A 21356-nucleotide genomic window follows, 5' to 3' on the forward strand; every position below is an offset into this window, starting at 1 on the left:
CCCTGGTATTTTGTTATGGCAGGCTGAGCTAAGACACCAGGTGATTCTAATAATATGCAGCCTAGGTTATCAACCATTGTTGTAAAGGGTATTGAGGTGGCATGATCCTAACTCTGTTTTAGGATACTTACAACCTACTCGAGGAGTTAAGACTTGGGCCTATAAAAGTAAAAGCTAGTCAAATGTAAGACTGGGTCAGAGAGGTAAAGAGTATTAAGAGATCCAGAACAAGAGAGGACACAGTGTTGGGGTGATGAGGGAAGAAGGCTATGTCCCTTCTTAAAGAGTCTTGCTGAGGACCAAATTTTTAAAAATTGAAGGCATAATTTACATGACACAATAAAACGACTACAAAGATATTAAGCATTCAGTTATGACTGTTGATCATTGTTTACACTCACGTAATCAACCTTAATCAAAATATAGAACACTGCCATCACCCCAGAAAGTTCCCTAGTACCTTGATCCTATCTAGCCAATTCCCAGCACTCACAGAGGCCACCACCATTCTGATTTCAATCACCATAAATTAGCATTATCTGTTTTAGAACTTCATATAAATGGAACCCACGGTCCTTTTTTGGTCTGGCTTCTTCTACTCAGCATAATTATTTTGGGATTTATCCACATTATTAATGTATCAATACATGTCATTCCTTTTTATGGTTGAGTGACATTCTACAGATATACCACTATTTGTTAATCCATTTACTGTTGATGGACGTTTGAGTTGTTTCCAGTTTAGATTTATTAGAAATAAGGCTACTCTGAATATTCTTCTTAAATTCTTTTTTCAAAACATGTTTTCATTTCTCTTGGGTAAATACCTAGAGGTGATATTTCTTGGCTATGGGATAGATGCATGTTTAACTTAATATAGAAATTGCCAAACTGTCCCCTAGAATGATTGTATCATTTTATGCTCCCCCCAGCATTGTACAAGAGTTCTATAGATAGTTGCTACATGGTCTCACCTTAGTGTTAATATGTTTTTATTTTAAGGCTCCATTTTTTTTTTTAATGCACTCTTCTGTGTGATGACACCAAGACCTTCAAGAAGCAATTTAGCATAGTAGTTAGAAGTATTGAGTCCTTGCAGGATAATCTAGAAACACAAAGAGAATTACTGATATAATAACCCTTTGACCCAGCAATGCGAAGTCTAGGAATCTATTACCTTTATATCTGCCCAAGTACAAGATAATAAATGTACACGTTTATTCACTGAAGCATTTTTTTGCAATAATATAAGGTTAGAAAGAATGCAAGAGTTCAACAACAGGCAACTGGTTGAATAAACTGCAGGACGTCACACAATGAAGTTCTAAGAAGTTCTAAAGAGAATGAGAAAGGCTTCTGTGTACTGATATAGAGAGATCTCCAAAATATACCATTAAGTGGAAGAAAAAAAGCAAGGGGTATATATACGAATTGGAGAGGGGTTAAAGTAAGGCTGTATATCTACACCACACACACAGACACACACACACACACACACTTATATATGCAAAAAAACCCCACTACACTGGACATATAAATAAGAAACTAATAAAATATTGTTATGTAGGAGGGAAGGGAGCAGGGGTAGAAATAAGAATTCTTTGGGAATATTTTTCCATATAATTTTGATATTGAATTACATAAATGCATTACCTGTTAAAAAATTACAACTAAAAAAACATCCTGGAATTGAAAAACCTAAACATACATCAAATTGGTAACATGATCACGCAGGAGGATTCTAGAGAGAAATACCCTGATGTTGTGAAAATCTGTGAGCTCATAATGATACTCGAAAAGAGGCAGAAAAATATTAGTTGTCATCATTGAGGTTGTTGTTAAATTCCTCCCTTTGAGAATTGATGACTAAAGGAAGAAGCAGTCCAAAATGCTTCCCCAATCCAAAATGTTTGTCAGGGTAACCAAACAGACCTAGTTGATTAGGGAAAGAGTCTCTTCACTAAGAAATAGCAGCTAATTAATGTAGAAAAAATGATAGCATTAGAAAAATCACCATTTTGTGATTTCTCATGAACAGTCATTCAGGCAAGGGCTGTCCGATGGAGCTGGCCAGTAGGTGCGTAGTTGAGGGGAAACTGCACATCTGTATGGTATTAAAGTAAATCCACACAGGATACTTTCTGATTACAAGGGAATAACATCCCTCTAGAGCAGCAAGCTCGGGCTGCCATCCCATAACCAGAGGACAGTCTGAGTTTCGGTATCTAATGGTGGAAACCAGATGGCGTGTACCTCCTGATGGAGTGCCATATGAAACACACAACAGCACCCAAAATGTATTCTAGACAAAATTTATTAACGTGAATTGACCAAGCTCTCTGATGTAACTTCCAATTTATAGGAAATACAGGGGACAGAGGAGCAAGCTAAGTGACCACATGAGGAAGCGATCAGACAAACATTGAGAAGGAAAATTAGTAGATGAAAAAACTGACTGTTTTAGATTAAAAATACCTAAGGGACATAAAACCATTAAAAATGCATGGCCCAAAAAAAAAAAAAAAAATGCATGGCCCAGACCTAAATCCTGATTTGGACAAACCAGCTTTGGGGGAATAGCTGGGGAACAATTAGGGTAATTTCAATATGATTGCAGTATTAGATGCTATGAAAATTTATTGACAGGGAAAGAGAAAGATTATTATTAAAGGAAAACAAACTCTTTACAGCATCATGATCTTGTTTTAGTTAAAAAAATACATATGTGTGTATAAAAATATCTAGAAATATATATAATAAAATATTAACACTTAACAGTTTCTGGTTGGTGGGTGTATTAGTTTTCCATTGTTGCACACGAATTACCAAAAAATTTGGTGGATTAAATTTCTTCGGTAAGTTAGAAGTCCAACGTGGTCTCACTGAGCTAAATCAGGGTGTTGGCAGGGCTGCATTCCTTTCTGGAGGCTCTAGGGGAGAATCCATTTCCTTGCTTTTTCCAGGTTCTAGAGGCTGCCCACATTCCCTGGCTCATGGTCCTTCCTTCATCTTCAAAGCCAGCAACAGCAGGTCAAGTCCTTCTCGTATTGCATCGCCCTGAACTTCTCTTCTGCATCCCTCTTCCACTTTTTAGGACCTTTGTGATAATCGGTTTCCATGAAGGTAATCCAGGATACCCTCCCATCTCAAGGTCAGTTGATTAGCAACCTTAATTCCACCTGCAACCTTACTTCCCCTTTGCCATGTAACTTAACATGTTCACAAGTTCTGGGGATCAGGACATAGATATGTTTGAAGGGCCATTATCCAGCCTACCACAGTGGGAACATGATATATATTTATCTTCTTATTGTTGCCCTCTGTATTTTCTGGTTTTCTACAATGCATATATACTGCTTCTGTAATAACAAAAGGCTATTCTTCATTGAAAAATAAGTATAGTGATGGGGGAGGAAACAATATCATTAAGTGGTAGTATTTTGGAGATCATGGCTGTATACCTATAGTAGGAGTAAAGAAAACATGTGACCTAATTATACGTGAATAAGTATTGGTGGCTTGGAAAATTTCCACTGACAGAATCATGTTAAAAAATCCTATAGTTCAAACAACGTGGATGAAATGGCAGATGACATTCTGGAAAATGCTGTGTATCTGAAAAATGACTCTAGTGATGACAAGGACACTGTGACCAAGGATTCATGTGAAAAGTGTGAATGACAATTTTCATAAAATGTGAGTTCAAATCTCAGCTCTATCACTTACTAGCTGTGCGACCTTGTGCCAGTTATTTAACCTCTTCTTGCTTCCATTACATTGTCTATAAAATGAAGGTAATAACTGTACTTTCCTCATGGTGTTATTGAAGGATTAAATGATTTAAAGCCTGTGGAGGGCTTAGAACCATGCCTGGCACATGACAAACACTCTGTAAATGCGAGTCGTTTTTGTTTATTTTTCTGGCAGGTGTTTGTAGCCCCCTGTCTCGGATGGAAAATCACTCTGGATTAGTTAAACTGGTACTTATAATCTGTCACCTCTAAAAATCATGAGAGTCATGCACTGATTATCAATAGCGTTCTTACACCCACAGGAGACTAGAGTAATTACCCTGAGGGTTTCACTATTGGGAGTTTTTCCCAAATGGCTGGGTTCCCAGGAAACACCCCACCAGTGCCAGTACAGTGGCTAAATAATTTTGAAGCATCAACAATTACTTAGCCCAGAATCATCAATACGACGAATGGCACTTACCACTATGGGACTCTAACACCTGTAAGCTGTTAGAAAGAGGAGTCTAATAATTTGCTAGTTTGACAACCTGAGGGCAAAGAAAACAAGTTTTGCAGGAGGATGAGAGACTGGAGACAACTTCAGTATATATCTTCCTGCTCATTGTGAATTGATATTAAACCAGTCGGATACTGTGAGTTGTTGAGATCAGTCAAGCACAAATAAAACACCACATTTGAAGAACTTTATCATTAACAAACTCTAGTGATACTGAATAATGTTCCACGGAAGAAATGCAATGGATTCTTTAATGTTTAAAGCTGGAAGGGATCTTAGTGATCATTTTAATTCAGTGTGTCTCAGACTAGATTCATGGTCCTACCTGCCACCTCCCATTTCTTTTTTCTTTTGTTTTCTGCGGGATTTTTTTCCCCAAGCCTTGAACATGCTCTTGTACACTGTGACTCTCCAAGCCCAAGACCCGGTATATGACCCATCCTGACCACAGAAGCTCCTCCTTTTTGCCCTTATAATTTTTTAACTTCACAAGGGCCATTACTGGTGATAAGAACCCTTCGGGCAAACAACGATGTATTATAGCCATTTCATAGAGCACGATGCCCAGAGCGGCCAAATGATTCACTTGGTGAACTAAATGATCACAAAGCTGGCTCAGAATCTAGGCCTGTTTGTAGAGCTCTCTGGAGAGAACCTGTGTGCTGAAGACTTTGTGCCCTGGGCCTGAGCAGCCTGGAGTAGAGCAAAGGAACAATGAAAAGATGGAAACAGAACCTACAAGGAAAGGGAGAAGAAACAGTCACCTGAGAATGTGCCTCCCTCCTCTTTGCCTTTCTGCTCAGCCTAACACTTATTAAAGACCTACAATTTAAGAAAGATACTCTTGCGTGTTACAGAGGATGACAAAAAGCTGTGCATAAGACTGAAGGTCTTGCCCTGGAGGACCTCAGATTCTCATTGAGAAGGCACACAGGAAGTTGAAATGTTAGCAACAATCCTATTTTCCTAACACTTATAGTTTGTAAGAGCTTTCACATATATTTCCCAAAACTCATATATTGGGCAAGTATTATTTGTCCCTTTTTATACATGAGAAAATGAACCACTGATCAGAGAGACTGTGACACGGTTCAAGGTCCGAGACCCAGCAAGTGGACTCCATCTTCAGATCACCCCATACATATCACATGGGCAGTTTATGACAAATGTTTGGCTTTTTGATGACAACTGCAAATGCTTTGGGGGTTTTTACACTGCATATAGTAAATTGTTTGTATCCAAGATGATTTACGTTATTAAGACTGATTTTTTAAAAAGGTTTATGAGAAAAGCAATTTGTAGCAAGGGAAGGAAGACATGGCAGGGCAATGGAGAAAGCAAAAGTGAATATGGTATCATGTACGTTTTTACCAAAGATTTTTAACTGCAAAAACAAATGTTCAGGGACTTCCCTGGTGGCACAGTGGTTAAGAATCCACATGCCAATGCAGGGAACACGGGTTCGAGCCCTGGTCCAGGAAGATCCCATGTACCACGCAGCAACTAAGCCCATGCGCCACAACTACTGAGCCTGCGCTCTAGAGCCCGAGTGCCACAACTACTGAAGCCTGTGCGCCTGGAGCCCGTGCTCTGCAACAAGAGAATCCACCACAGTGAGAAGGCCGTGCACTGCAACGAAGAGTAGCCCCCGCTCACTGCAACTAGAGAAAGCCCATGGGCAGCAATGAAGACCCAACGCAGCCAAAAAATAAATGAATAAATTTATTTTTAAAAAATGTTCATCGCAGAAAATTTTGATTGCAGAGAAAAGAAGAATGGAAAAAAAAAATACTGTTCTCTCATCAACCAAAGCAAAGCAGGGTTCAGCCATCCTTCACTCCCCCCAGTTTTTAAAGTCATACACACTATAAAACTTGACAATTTACATTAAGCTTTTGAAAATTCTTTAGTTCTAAATATCTTTAAATGGTAACAACCACTTTTTTTTCAACCTACAATGTATCATAGCAGACAATAAAAAAGCATTCACGTTTGAGGTATACCAATTACATTTTGGAAATTAAATAGGGATGCATAGAAGCTGAAGGAGTGTCCTTACAGATACATTAGCATTCTACCAACAGTAATGTTTGATCCTGCCTACAGCAAGGCTCCAGTGCTGTGGCTGGAACCTTTGATCTTGAGTCCCACTCCAGCATATGGTGCTACTAAGCATAATCAAAGTGCAAATCTTTATAGAAATTACAGAGACTGAAAAAGGGACGGATGCTTCCTTCCTCTAATTTCCTTTCCTGCCATGTTCCTGGTCTTAAGTAAAAAACATTTGGTCTTTTGATGAAATCTGCAAATAGTTTGAGGGTATTTTACACTGTATACAGTCAATTATTTCACTGTCCAAGATTATTTCCATTACTAAGATTGACAGTGTTTCCTGCCAGAACAGAGTCATGGTTTTTGTGCCCAATTACCACACGGGTATGAAACTGCCTCCACGATTTTGGCCCCATACAGTGATGTTAGCATAAGGAGACATCTACAGTTCTGGGGGAGGTTTCTTGGGTGGGGAGAACTTGCCACTTGTACATTCCAGATTTTGATAAGAAATCACTGAACATTTACAGGATGAGTGGCTAATCCTTGAAGTTGATACTCTTCAAAAGAGGTGTCTTCCCTACAAATATTTTTTTTTTTTTGATATTTCTATACATTTCAAAATGATCACCATGGTAAGTCTAGTTACAATCTGTCATCATACAAAAATGTTATAGTTATTGACTATATTCCCCACACTGTATATTTCACACTCTTGACGCACTTATTTTGCAACTAGAAGTTTGTACCTCTTAATCTCCCTTACCTATTTCTTTACTTCTCCCACACCCAACGCCTGTGGCAACCATCTGGTTTTTTTTTCTCTGTATCTATAATCCTGCTTTTTGTTTTATTAAGCTTGTTCATTTATTTTGTCTTTTGGATTCCACATATAAGTGAAATCATACAGTATTTGTCTTTGTCTGACTTATTTCACTTGGAATAATACCTTCTAGATCTATCCATGTTGTTGTAAATGGCAAGATTTACATTGTGTGTATATATATATATGTGTGTATGCATGCACACACACACACACATACACACACACACACCCCACATCTTCTTTTTCCATACATCTATTGATGGGCACTAAGGTTGCTTCCATATCTTGGCTGTTTAAAATAATGCTGCAATGAACATCGGGGTGCATATATCTTTCTAATTAATGTTTTTGTTTTCTTCATGTAAATCCCCAGGCTAGGTCATGTGGTAGTTCTATTTTTAATTTTTGCGGGGACTCACCATACTGTTTTCCATAGTGGCTACATTAATTTACATTCTCACCAGAGTGCACAAGGGTTCCCTTTTCTCCACACCCTTGCCAACACTTATTTGTTGTCTTTTTTGGTAATAACCATTCTGACAGGTGTGAGGTGTTACCTCATTGTGGTCTTGATTTCCATTTCTCTGATGATTAGTGATGTTGAACATCGTTTTGTGTGCCTGTTGTCCATCTGTATGTCTTCTTTGGGAAAATGCCTATTCAGGTATCTGCCCTTTTTTTAATCAGGTTGTTTGTTTTTCTGCTTTGTGAGTTCTTTGCATAATTTGTATATTAACCCCTTTCCAGATATACTGTTTGCAAATATCTTCTCCCTTTCAGTAGGTGGCCTTTTAATTTTGTTGATAGTTTCCTTTGCTGGGCAAAAGCTTTTTAGTGTGATTAGGTCCCATTTGTTTATTTTTGTTTTTGTCTCCCTTGCCTGAGAAGACATATCCAAAAAAAAGAAAAAAAAAGATTAAAATTAATGTCAGAAAGCTTACTGCTTATATTTTCTTCTGGAAGTTTTATGGTTCCAGGTCTTATATTTAAATCTTTCTTTTGTGTTTCTTGCCTAGAGAAGTTCCTTTAGCAGTTGTTGTAGAGCTGGTTTGGTGGTGCTGAACTCTCTCAGCTTTTGCTTGTCTGTAAAGGTTTTAATTTCTCCATCAAATCTGAATGAGATCCTTGCTGGGTAGAGTAATCTTGGTTGCAGGTTTTTCTCCTTCAACACTTTCAATATGTCCTGCCACTCCCTTCTGGCTTGCAGGGTTTCTGCTGAAAGATCAGCTGTTAACCTTATGGGGATTCCCTTGTGTGTTATTTGTTGTTTTTCCCTTGCTGCTTTTAATATGTTTTCTTTGTATTTAATTTTTGACAGTTTGATTAATATGTGTCTTGGCGTATTTCTCCTTGGATTTATCCTGTATGGGACTCTCTGTGCTTCCTGGACTTGATTAACTATTTCCTCTCCCATATTAGGGAAGTTTTCAACTATAATCTCTTCAAATATTTTCTCAGTCCCTTTCTTTTTCTCTTCTTCTTCTGGAACCCCTATAATTCGAATGTTGGTGCGTTTAATGTTGTCCCAGAGGTCTCTGAGACTGTCCTCAGTTCTTTTCATTCTTTTTTCTTTATTCTGCTCTGCATTAGTTATTTCCACTATTTTATCTTCCAGGTCACTTATCCGTTCTTCTGCCTCAGTTATTCTGCTATTGATCCAATCTAGAGTACTTTTAATTTCATTTATTGTGTTGTTCATCGTTGCTTGTTTCATCTTTAGTTCTTCTAGGTCCTTGTTAACTGATTCTTGCATTTTGTCCATTCTATTGTCCATTCTATCTCCAAGATTTCGGATCAACCTTACTATCATTATTCTGAATTCTTTTTCAGGTAGACTGCCTATTTCCTCTTCATTTGTTAGGTCTGATGGGTTTTTATCTTGCTCCTTCATCTGCGGTGTGTTTTTCTGTCTTTTCATTTTGCTTATCTTACTGTGTTTGGGGTCTCCTTTTTTGCAGGCTGAAGGTTCGTAGTTCCTGTTGTTTTTTGTGTCTGTCCCCAGTGGCTAAGGTTGGTTCAGTGGGTTGTGTAGGCTTACTGGTGGAGGGGACTAGTGCCTGTGTTCTGGTGGATGAGGCTAGATCTTGTCTTTCTGGTGGGCAGGTCCACGTCTGGTGGTGTGTTTTGGGGTGTCTGTAGACTTATTATGATTTTGGGCCGCCTCTCTGCTAATGGGTGGGGTTGTGTTCCTGTCTTGCTAGTTGTTTGGCATAGGATGTCCAGCACTGTAGCTTGCTGGTCGTTGAGTGAAGCTGGGTGCTGGCGTTGAGATGGAGATCTCTCGGAAATTTTTGCTGTTTGATATTATGTGCAGCTGGAAGGTCTCTTGTGGATCAGTGTCCTGAAGTTGGCTCTCCCACCTCAGAGGCACAGCACTGACTCCTGGCTGCAGCACCAAGAGCCTTTCATCCACAGGGCTCCTTAATTTGGGATGATTGGTTGTCTATTCAGGTATTCCACAGATGCAGGGTATATCAAGTTGATTGTGGAGCTTTAATCCGCTGCTTCTGAGGCTGCTGGGAGAGATTTCCCTTTCTCTTCTTTGTTCTCACAGCTCCCAGGGGCTCAGCTTTGGATTTAGCCCCGCCTGTGCGTGTAGGTCACCGGAGGGCGTCTGTTCTTTGCTCAGACAGGACGGGGTTAAAGGAGCTGCTGATTCGGAGGCTCTGGCTCACTCAGGCCCGGGGGTAGGGAGGGGCACGGAGTGCGGGGCGGGCCCGCGGCGGCAGAGGCCGGCGGCCGGCGAGACGTTGCAGCCTGAGGCGCGCCTGTGCGTTCTCCCGGGGGAGCCGTCCCTGGATCCCGGGACCCCGGCAGTGGCGGGCTGCACAGGCTCCCCGGAAGGGCGTGTGGCTAGCGACCTGCGCTCGCACACAGGCCTCCCGGTGGCGGCAGCAGCGGCCCCAGCGTCCCATGTCCGTCTCCGGGCTCCGCACTTTCAGCCGCGGCTCGCGCCCGTCCCCCGAGCTCTCTCAAGCAGCGTTCTTAATCCCCTCTCCTCGTGCACCAGGAAACAAAGAGGGACGCAAAAGTCTCTTGCCTCTTCGGCAGTTCCAGACTTCCCCCCGGACTCCCTCCCGGCCAGCCGCGGCGCACCAACGCCCCGCAGGCTGTGTTCACGCCGCCAACCCCAGTCCTCTCCCGGCGCTCCGACAAAAGCCGGAGCCTCAGCTCCCAGTCCCGCCCGCCCCGGCAGGCGAGCAGACAAGCCTCTCGGCTGTCGAGTTCCGGTCGGCCCGATCCTCTGCGCTGGAATCTGGCCGCTTTGCCCTCCGCACCCCTGTTGCTGTGCTCTCCTCCGCGGCTCCCAAGCTCCCCCACTCCGCCTCCCGAAGCCTCCACCCGCGAAGGGGCTTCCTAGTGTGTGGACACTTTTCCTCCTTCACAGCTCTCTCCCGCTGGTGCAGGACCCGTCCCTATCCTTTTGTCTCTGTTTAGTTTTTTCTTTTGCCCTACCCAGGTACGTGGGGGGTTTCTTGCCTTTTGGGAGGTCTGAGGTCTTCTGCCAGCGTTCAGTAGATGCTCTCCCCTACAAATATTTTTAAGCCATTAATTATAACAATTCGGATCAAGTTGTGAGAAAAATAGTATTTTTTTATGAAATTCCCTTCAAATGTGTCTGTCAGTCCACCAAAGACAGTGGGAGACAATTTCTGAATTAAAATATTGAAAACAAAACTCGCATTTTCTCAAAGTGGATCATCTGTGCCCTCTCACCAACATCCTGCTGTTAGGTTTGAGTGACTGCAATGCACCAGGCCTCAGGCAAGTTTGCAGTTTGGAAGAAACGTGGACCCAGGAAAACTTTGTGTGTTGTTTCTCATGGTTACTGATTATTGTGCCAAGCCTTACATAAATTGTTTTTAATAATGCAGTTATTAAGAGAAAAAAGAGATGCCTAAAGCACCATTCAAAAAGTTTCGTCAGGGCTTCCCTGGTGGCGCAGTGGTTGAGAGTCCGCCTGCCGATGCAGGGGACACGGGTTCGTGCCCTGGTCCGGGAAGATCCCACATGCCGTGGAGCGGCTGGGCCCGTGAGCCATGGCCACTGAGCCTGCGTGTCTGGAGCCTTTGCTCCGCAACAGGAGAGGCCCCAACAGTGAGAGGCCCGTGCACCGCAAATAAAATAAAATAAATTAAATTTAAAAAAAAAAAGTTTAGTCAAGTGCAGGTGAGTACACTCTCAGCTGGTGGGCACTGGCCCGGCCTCTGTCTCTCCTGACCAGGCAGCGCCAAACCTGGTCGGCAAACCTTGTTGGCTGCTGCTCTTATTGGACCAGTTGCTAAATATTTTGACTATCACCCCGAACTGGCCTCAATAGTTGTACACATAGGCTTGTATCAACAGGGAGCCCAGCGAGGTCTAACTATAAAATCCTGGGGTCAGAAGTCAACAGTTTAGATAGTGGTCTGAACTCTATCATTACAGCGGTGGATCATTCCAGAAGTTAGCTAATTCCTTTAATTCTTAGCATCCTTGCCTCCAAATTGGGGATATGAATATCCCTCACCTACTTGCCTTATGAGACATGTTGAGGTGAAATCAGATATTAAATATGAAAGCACTTGTTTAAAATTATTTTATTAATTTCAAAGAAATCCATAGTAATTGTATAGCATTTAGAAAATGCCAAAGCATAGGGTGTAAACAATTATTCATCTTCTCACCGTGTAAAGATAACAACTTAACATTTCAAAAATTTTCTTCTAGCTTTTTCTTTTTCTCAACTGTTAACATTTCAAAAATTTTCTTCTAGCTTCCACCTTGTAAATGGCCTTAGACACATACAGTATTAAGTGGACTGATGCTTTCTACAAAGGTTTTAGTTCTTTATTATTTTCTTTCCAAAAGATAATTGCTATGAGCATAGCAAATGGTGCTCATCCTGTTTATGACGCCACCATGCTCCTGGATTTTTATATGCATTTAACTCGCGGGCCATGCTTAGCTCCCAGAAGGCATGGACCTTGTCTACTCTGTCAATCCCTAGGCTTCTAGAAAAGGAGACATTGAAATGTTTGAATAAGCCCGTAGGAATTCTCCTTCAGTCACAATACCTAAGGCGATACCTGGGAATGTGCTAAATAAAGATCGCTAGGCCCCGTTCCAGAGGTTCTGAATCAGATTCTCTGCAGCTGGGCCTAGGATCCTGTATTTTTAATAAGCTCTTCGGTTTCTTCTTCTGTAAAATGGGGATAACAGTAGTTCCTACCTCCCTAGGTAGGTGTGGAAATGGACGAGTTACTTTATGTAGAGTGTTTAGGCTGCTGCCTGGCACTCAGCATTACATCAGTGCCAGCGTTACTACTGTTGTTACTAGAATATGATCAGCCAATCATGAACAGGTGTTCTGGAAATAGTGTCTATCAATTTTCTCAAACTTAAGTGGGCCTAAAAATCATCTGGTGAAAAAAAAATCATCTGGTGGCTTATAAATGCAGGCGCTGGGGCCTTGCCCCCTGAGATTCTGATTTAATCAGGCTGATACCCCTCCAGGAATCTGCATTCCTTAAGGGCAAAAATGGAGAATCAGCAGATATACAGTAAACCAGTGATTCTCTCATTCACATTGCTAATCCCCAAGGCAAAGAAACTTGCCTCTCAGACTGGGGCTAAGATGAGGCTCGATTCGGATAAAGAGAGTTTTGGGGGTCATTTGATAGCATGCCAAGGAACCACTGGGACTCTTGGTGTCCTACTTCATCTGTGTCAGGGGCCACACTGCCTGTCTGGGGTGGGCTCACTAGGGATGAGGAAACAGCTGCCGTCTCTGCAGGCTGCCCTGAGTAAGCTAAGCCTGCCGCTCCAGCAGGGAGTGGCAGGCCTACCTCTCCCTGCAGCGGGGAGCTAGGCCTGAGCTCTTCTCGCCTAACCTGTCCTGCACCAGGGCAGCCTGGGCCAACTCACGCCAGCTCCAGGGGCTGCTGAACACATGGCCTGGAATCCTTCCTGCCTCTATATCTGAAGATCAAGGGAACCACAGGTTGCTTGGGAAGGAAGTGTGTACATCCCTGGCAAGCCCGAGATTCCATGCCTAGGCAAGAATAGCTGAAAACCTTTAGGCCACATATATGTATCATGAAACCAGCCCAAAGTTGCTCGTGCTTCTGACCTCTGAAACTACCCCCAGAGTGCTTGAGATTTAAAGGGCAAACTTTCCAAAAGTGAAATGACAAAACTCTTGTTTCTCTTACGAACAGCTTTCCTTCCTGGGTTTCTCTACTTGTGATTATGCAAATTATACATTTAAGCATAATCAATACTTGTCTCTCCTGGAACCTGATCAAGCTGGGATCCATCCATAAACAAAGACATTACATAGTTAAGAGACAGGCATTTAAATGGAGACAACTCTGTCCTTACTCTTACTAAAAATTATTGCTTTTTATAGAAAATTAGGTATAGGCTATGTTATAATAAAGTAGAATTTATGTTTTAAAAAATGCTTTCCTTCAAACTCCTGTAATTTTTCTCCTTGTTCTTTAATCCAAGTACATGTACTTTCTTCTCCTAAAATGCTACATATGGACAGACATCTCCAATGTTTGAGAAGGCTGGGGTTAGAGCACTGGTCTATGGTTCCTCCTCTTAGCTCTGGGTCCTGCGTTACCAGGAGTCTCCTGGAGGTCTCCCAGGCATTAGAGTTGAAATCCCAACCCACGCCTCCAGATTCTTTTGACAGCTACCCTTTAGCCTTCTCTTGGCCCTAGGGGTATACACTTGTGATATGATTGGTCTCCAGGAGGACAGATAGGAAAAAGGCCTGCACAGACTTAGGTAATTAAGTAAGGAATTCCAGGGTCCCAGGAATCCTGAGCAGGAGTGGGGATGTGGACAGTGGGTGGTTACATATCTTTGGAAGCCTGAAATCAAAATCCTGCTCTTATGGCCCTCTAAAGTGTAGGGTCCAGGGTAGGGACCTAGGTTGCCCTGGTCCAAGAGTGTACTGTATCTATAGTATCTATATAATGCCTGGGTGTATGTTACATAAGGGAATACCTGGGTCTGGACGTTCTGTCAACACATGTCCCACACAAATCTGTCAGAGATTTCAAGGTTCGAGGCGGCAAGAACTAGAGAGAGAACATTTTCTTTGTGTGGCACCTACTTTATTTAGGCAGAGATACCTCTTGATGTTGCAGTGCAAATGTGATCATGTCAACTCCCTGCTGAAAGCCTTAAAGGGGAATAAGGGACTATTTATTTGGAAGTCATTGTATGAACAGGTTGTGTGATACTATTAAAAAAACACATGTCAAAAGAATCTCACCAACAAAGATTCAGACAGAAGATTTGGAGGTTTCTAAGTCAGTCTCTTGCACTTTTCCTGCCCTGCTCGCCATCACATAGGTAGTACTCAACACTTCCCTCCTCTGGAAACCTTCCTCAAGCTCTCAGTCCAGCCAGGTGCACCTCCTCAGGGCTCCCACGGCAATTGCTCCCTGCCCATCAGTCTCCGCACTACGTTGTTGCACCCTAAGGTCAGGCCCTGTGTCTTATCAGCACTGCCTTCCCAGGGCTCATCCTGGGATTTGGCACATGCTAAATTCTCACTACATGCTTCTTGCCTGATCACCAGCAGCAATACGGAGTTACTTTTATAGCTCTTTACTACCAGGGGCTCTAAGACTACCGAATTCAAGCAAAATTTTAACTCCTGAAGAGAGACATGGTCTGAGATTAAATCAAACACCTGAACACATAGCACACAGACATGGAGACCATTGGGGGCACATATGGATATCACATATGTGTACTCTGAAGTTTTTTAATGTCATTCATTTGTAAAGTTGACCTCAGGTTATTTGCCTTTAAAAAGGGAAGCATTTCTTAAAAGATGGCAATCACTCTTTTTCAGAAAGAACGTATACGCACCCATACACACACTTACTTTACCTGCAGATCTCAAAATTTTACCCTAACTGAAACTAGATTGAGGGTGCTAGCGACACCTATCAGAAACTGTTTCTACTTATTTGAAATCTGGCATACTATTATCTATTTTAAGCAAGGCTAACTACATGGGGCAGATGTGTTACTTCAAGAAAACTGAACGTTATGGGAAACCAATCGTCTTTTGACATGAAACCATGGAAGATGTTATTTTTACCTGCAATCCAGGACTACTGGTAGAAATATTAAGCACTGGACAATAATACCCAAGACATTAAAAAAAAATACTGAACAACTGCAGGGGTCTGATAACTTTGTTAATCTTACTTAGAGGCATCTACAAAGGAACAACACCCTCGGTGGAGTAAGTGATTAGTCCAAACTGTAGTGAGCTCTGAGGGAATGCCCCTCCCGGCCTCGTTTACTCTGAAAATTTTCTTGTAAGAGTCAGGAAAAGAGGAAGCTTATGCAAAGGAGGAGGGTCTGATTTCTGCTCCTTCCACTTCCACATCACACCGCTCAGTTTCCGACCTCCTTCCCGCTCAGAAGGCCGTTTGTGCGTCCCAAGGCTAGGGCCTCAAAAGCAGATGCTGCTATAGCTGCAGCCCAGGTAGATCTAGTAGCTCAATTTGAAAGCCAGCAGCTTCTTAGTATTCTTTCCTCTGAACAATCGAATGACCTCTGTTGCCACCAAGGACTGAGGTCCTCCTCGCAGCTTCTGGGGCCCAGATCAGAAATTGTGCTACACGGTACAAGCTTGGGCCTCACCCTCTAGGGCAGCCAGACCTTCATAAGGAGGACTGGAGTCAAGAACTAAAGGATTTCAGAGGTTTCTCACAAGGAGAACTAAAACCCAAACTACAAAACTGCCTGGGCAACTTCATCTTTCATCTTGTTCAGAAAGATACTTGGTTCCCCAAGTTCATCCTTTATTAGAAATCTCAAAACAAATCACAAGCAAACTTGCTCTGTGCACTGTGCTCTGAATGGACATTTCACTACCTACCTACCTTCCATTCTCCAGCCCCATCTCCCTGGACCCAAGGTCCCTGCTCATCCGTAAGTGTTCACTGACTATGCTGCCAACGGTCTCATTTTTCTTTAAATTCACTTGCCTATATGAATCGTTGAAAGAGGCAATTAATCACCATTGAACATTGGAATTATTCAAAATCATCTGCATCTCAGCAGCTTTCTCATACTACAGCCTTACACTGTTATTTGACCTTTCCTGTCTTGCCCTCCCCACTAGATTGTCAGCCTCCTGAGGTGAGGATATGTCTCTCTCCTTTAATTTTCCACACAGTAGGTCCTTAAAATTACATTTTCTGAACACCCTGGGATGAGGGTAGGGAGTAGCTTGCAGGAACAAACAGTAATTAACAGCTCTTCCTTGCCCATTCTCCTTCTCAGCTGGGGCTGCCCTGAATGGAGCCATTAATAAATGCTCCACTCCCTATTGATAATAAGTGTTAAGACTCCCCCAAGTAAACCAGGTCTGAAAAATTGTGGGCAAAATTTTTGAAGATCACCACAAGTCCAGGCATAAAGGGGGAGGGCCCAGCAGGTAGCAGTTACCAGAGGGTCTCTGAAGGTTATTATATATACATGCACACGTGCAGAGCCTGCCCCAAGGGCTCTAAGACTGGAGGAGGATTAATGGGACTAAATCACCTAAATCTGACAGATTTTCACCGTGGCAGAACCAGTTCTGAGCTTTCTCCATGCTCTTGCCTACAGCAGGGCCAAGCAACTACTCAGTTTAGATCCCTAAGAAGGGGCGGAACCTCTCCTCGGCTATTGGCCACCAGTACAACGATGTCAAAAACCCAAGCACGCAACAGCCAGGATGTCTTGATTTAGCCTCTTCTGACAGTAGCCCACCGACAGCTCTTGGCAGCCAGCCTTGTTGCTGCCCGAAACTTCCCGTAGAACGCTGGCAGGTTCCGTGCTGCCCCAACTTCTTGCAGGGGGCCACCTGGAAGAGCAAGTGTCTTAAAAACTAATAAAACGACTCACGATCCCATTGCTTCGAAGCGACTGGTGTGCTCGTCTAAAATAAAAAGGTTTCTGTCTGCAAATCCCGTTTGCTCGCCCGGTAATCCACCCCCGCCCCCAGCCCGGCGTGTCCGACTCGTACAGCTGTTTTTAATCCCTACTTTTCTCACTTGGCGTCCCGGGCTCCGGTTGACCAGACGCGGAGCCACTTAGTGTTTCCTCCTCCCCCTACCGGGGTCTGTCCTCCCTCCGCCATCTCCTTCCCCCCACCCCCCCGCCTGCATCCCCGGGGGGCAGAGTGTGGGAAGAACGAATTTCCGCCCGGTTTGCTCGCCACTCGCAGACTTGGGTCCCTTCCGGACGCAGCCTGCACACCCCCGGCTCCTCCCGGGGCTGTTCCACCCAGGCCGCGCTACCGGTCCCGGACTGGGAGCGAGGAGGCGCGGGCTGCGGGGGCCGAGCCTCCCCGGCGCAGCAGCCAAGCCGCGCCCGGAGGAGCTCTTGGAAGGGCTCCCGCCTGCAGCTGGGGAATCCGCTGGCGGGGAGAATCCGTGCCAGGGAATCCAGCTCTCCGGACTCAAGCTGCAAACAAAAAGCTCAGGTCTTGCTCCCTCCCTCCACGGCCCCCCCCGCCCCCGACGCGCACCCGGAGAAAGTTCTGCAAAAATGCAACAAGTAGCACCCGGAGCTCGCGGAGCGCCCTGCGCCGCCTGACTTGGCCAGGCAAAGCCCGCCTGCAGAGACCCGGGCCAGCCACCGGACAAAGGGCGGAGGAGGGGCTGGACGGCGCTGCTAAGTCCGAAAGAGGCCATTTAGCGACTCTGGCCAGGCCAAGGGGAATGCAGAGGAGACACAGAGCCGGCGGGCCAAGAGGACGATCGGGCCGCAGAACGCAGGGCGGGCGGCGATGGAGGCTGCCCGCGCCCTGCGCTTCCTGCTCGTGGTGTGCGGCTGCCTTGCGCTCCCGCCGCGGGCCCAGCCGGTGTGTCCGGAGCGCTGCGACTGCCAGCACCCCCAGCACCTCCTGTGCACCAACAGGGGGCTCCGCGCCGTGCCCAAGACCAGCTCGCTGCCGAGCCCGCAGGACGTGCTCACCTACAGCCTCGGCGGCAACTTCATAACCAACATCACGGCCTTCGACTTCCACCGCCTGGGGCAGCTCAGACGGCTGGACCTGCAGTACAACCAGATCCGTTCTCTGCACCCCAAGACCTTCGAGAAGCTCTCGCGGCTGGAGGAGCTCTACCTGGGCAACAACCTCCTGCAGGCGCTCGCCCCGGGCACGCTGGCGCCGCTGCGCAAGCTGCGCATCCTCTACGCCAACGGGAACGAGATCAGCCGCCTCAGCCGAGGCTCCTTCGAGGGACTGGAGAGCCTGGTCAAGCTGCGGCTGGACGGGAACGCCCTGGGGGCGCTGCCGGACGCCGTCTTTGCCCCCTTGGGTAACTTGCTCTACCTACATCTGGAGTCCAACCGGATCCGTTTTCTGGGCAAGAACGCCTTCGCCCATCTGGGGAAGCTGCGCTTCCTCAACCTCTCTGCCAACGAGCTGCAGCCCTCCCTACGCCACGCGGCCACCTTCGCACCGCTGCGCTCTCTCTCCACCCTCATCCTCTCGGCCAACAGCCTGCAGCACCTCGGGCCGCGCGTCTTCCAGCACCTGCCGCGCCTTGGCCTACTCTCGCTCAGGGGCAACCAGCTCACGCACCTCGCGCCCGAGGCTTTTTGGGGGTTGGAGGCCTTGCGCGAGCTGCGCCTGGAGGGCAATCGGCTGAGCCAGCTGCCCGTGGCGCTGCTGGAGCCTCTGCACAGCCTGGAGGCGCTGGACCTGAGCGGCAATGAGCTGTCCGCTCTGCACCCCACTATCTTTGGCCACCTGGGCCGGCTGCGCGAGCTCAGCTTGCGCGACAATGCGCTCAGTGCCCTCTCCGGGGACATCTTCTCCTCCAGCCCAGCCCTCTATCGGTTGGATCTAGACGGCAACGGCTGGACCTGCGACTGCCGGCTGAGGGACCTGAAGCGCTGGATGGGTGACTGGCACTCGCAGGGCCGGCTCCTCACCGTCTTCGTGCAGTGTCGCCACCCTCCGGCCCTGCGGGGCAAGTACCTGGATTACCTGGATGACCAGCAACTGCAGAACGGGTCTTGCACAGATCCCTCACCTTCGGTTTCCCCGACTGCCGAGAGCAAGCGGCATGCCCTACCCACAGCCCCGGGGGAGGAGGTGGCGCCCCCTGCAGGTGCCCTCGCGGAGCAGCCGCCGCCGCAGCCACAGCCACAGCAAAGGGGTCGATTTCTGCCAGGGGTGACCTGGGATGGGGCCGCCAGGGAGCTTTTGAGTAACCGCAGCGCCCTAAGGCTGAGCCGGCGGGGCCCGGGCCTCCAGCAGCCGAGCTCCAACGCCGCTGCTGCCGCGGGCCCGGCGCCACACCCCCTGGACCTCCTCGAGAAGCCTGAGCGGGGACGTCCGACTCCGTCGGATCCAGCCCACACGGAGCCCACCCCGACGGCCACGCTGGGCTCTGCGCCAGCCGGCGACCCCTGGCAGCGCGCGGCGAAGCAGCACCTGGCTGCGCAGCAGCAGGAGAGCACCGCCCAGTCCGACGGCGCGGTCGGCCTGCCGCCGCTGGTATCCGACCCGTGTGACTTCAACAAGTTCATCCTGTGCAACCTGACCGTGGAAGCGGTGGGCGCCAACAGCGCCGCGGTGCGCTGGGCGGTGCGCGAGCACCGCAGTCCCCGGACGCTGGGCGGCGCGCGCTTCCGCCTACTCTTCGACCGCTTTGGCCAGCAGCCTAAATTCCACCGCTTCGTTTACCTGCCTGAGCGCAGCGACTCGGCCACGCTTCGCGAGCTGCGGGCAGACACCCCCTACCTGGTGTGCGTGGAGGGCGTGCTAGGCGGCCGGGTCTGCCCGGTGGCTCCCCGGGACCACTGCGCGGGGCTGGTCACCCTGCCGGAGCCTGGGAGCCAGAGCAGCGTCGACTACCAACTGCTGACCTTGGCCCTGCTGGCCGTCAACGCACTGCTGGTACTCCTGGCCTTGGCGGCCTGGGCGTCGCGCTGGCTGCGTAGGAAGCTGCGGGCCAGGCGGAAGGGCGGGGCCCCCGTCCACGTTCGCCACATGTACTCTACCCGACGGCCCCTGCGCTCCATGGGCACCGGCGTGTCTGCCGACTTCTCTGGCTTCCAGTCGCACCGGCCGCGCACCACCGTGTGCGCACTCAGCGAGGCGGACCTCATCGAGTTCCCGTGCGACCGCTTCATGGACAGCGGGGGCGGCGGCGCGGGCGGCAGCCTGAGGCGGGAGGACCATCTCCTGCAGCGATTTGCCGACTAGGTAGATCCGGGCCTCCAGGGGTGTGGAGACCATCTCACTGGCCTTGAGGAGGGGAGCCACCTCTCCGCGGGCCCCCGCAGCCCCCCTCAGGGGAAGATCTCATTTTATCCGACCTCTTTTCCCCCTTTTGTGCGCTTGCCAGAGAGGCCAAAGGGGACAGATGGCTAATTCTGCACCACCTTCCAATCCCAGTGCTCACTTGTGAAGTAAATGGATGGTATTGGTGGTCAAGAGCAAGAGTAGGGGACAAATGGATGGTGGGGTCCAGAGGTAGGAGGCCTTCTTAACGTGCAGACATTGGTGCAGCTATGAGAATGGATGTTTTTGGGGTTTTTTTTTTGGCATTGTAATGCAGTAGGCTGGCCCCCTTTGGGATAGAAAAGGGTGCTCCTTGCTCCCTACGTGACCAGAAAGAGATTTGGATGCATGCTTTTTTTGTTTGTTAAGTGTCAAACAGAGGAGTTTTGTTTCTATTTAAGGAAAAAAGAACTTATTACCATTACAAAGGAGGCTTGGCAACTGACTCCCCTGGCCTGGTGGTCTCGGCCAAGAAGGGTGATGTTGTAAACAGGTGGTAAAGTTTAACACTCGCAGAGGAACTCTTTGTTGGTTGATAGCACATTCAGGAAAACTTAATGTTTAAATAATTAGAGACGCTATTTTTCTTTTTCAACAATGTGAAGAGCTCTAACATTTAACACACTGACCAATAAACTCAAGGACTATTTTAGTTGAGCCGGGCAGTTCAACTATTTTCCTTTTAACATTAACACCACAAAAACTTTTGCTGACCTTGGGGTTAACTAAGATTACATAGTTTCTCAGGAGAAGGCTGCATGCAAGACTTCTCTGTCAGGGTTGCTCCTGTGGCTTTTTAATTTTATTTTTTTAAACCTATATGTGGAAAAGGAAATGTCAATGCCAGACTCGATAGAAGAATGTAACGTGTGCATAACCGATGACCCCATAGGGAATGGCAGTGTTCTAGTTCACTTA

The 21356-nt window shown here is 46.7% G+C and overlaps 1 protein-coding gene and 1 long non-coding RNA gene across 2 annotated transcripts in view; one reads left to right on the forward strand and one right to left on the reverse strand.

Annotated features, from left to right (window-relative positions):
- Nucleotides 1–18769, reverse strand: part of LOC115853783 (uncharacterized) — a 24833-nt gene extending 6064 nt beyond the window's left edge. Inside the window, exons 1-2 of the long non-coding RNA XR_004039728.2 lie at nucleotides 18116–18769; nucleotides 975–1105 (exon numbers count right to left, since the gene is read on the reverse strand). This is a non-coding gene — a long non-coding RNA (uncharacterized lncRNA). The remainder of the gene's footprint in view (nucleotides 1–974; nucleotides 1106–18115) is intronic.
- The window catches only part of TRIL (TLR4 interactor with leucine rich repeats), an 87805-nt gene continuing 83924 nt past the window's right edge, over nucleotides 17476–21356 (forward strand). Inside the window, exon 1 of the mRNA XM_030857425.2 lies at nucleotides 17476–20360. Within this exon, the coding sequence (XP_030713285.2) occupies nucleotides 17928–20360 (2433 nt within the window). The 5' untranslated portion in view covers nucleotides 17476–17927. The remainder of the gene's footprint in view (nucleotides 20361–21356) is intronic.

This window comes from Globicephala melas, chromosome 9 (assembly GCF_963455315.2).
Source record: "Globicephala melas chromosome 9, mGloMel1.2, whole genome shotgun sequence".
Classification (NCBI taxonomy): domain Eukaryota; kingdom Metazoa; phylum Chordata; class Mammalia; order Artiodactyla; family Delphinidae; genus Globicephala; species Globicephala melas.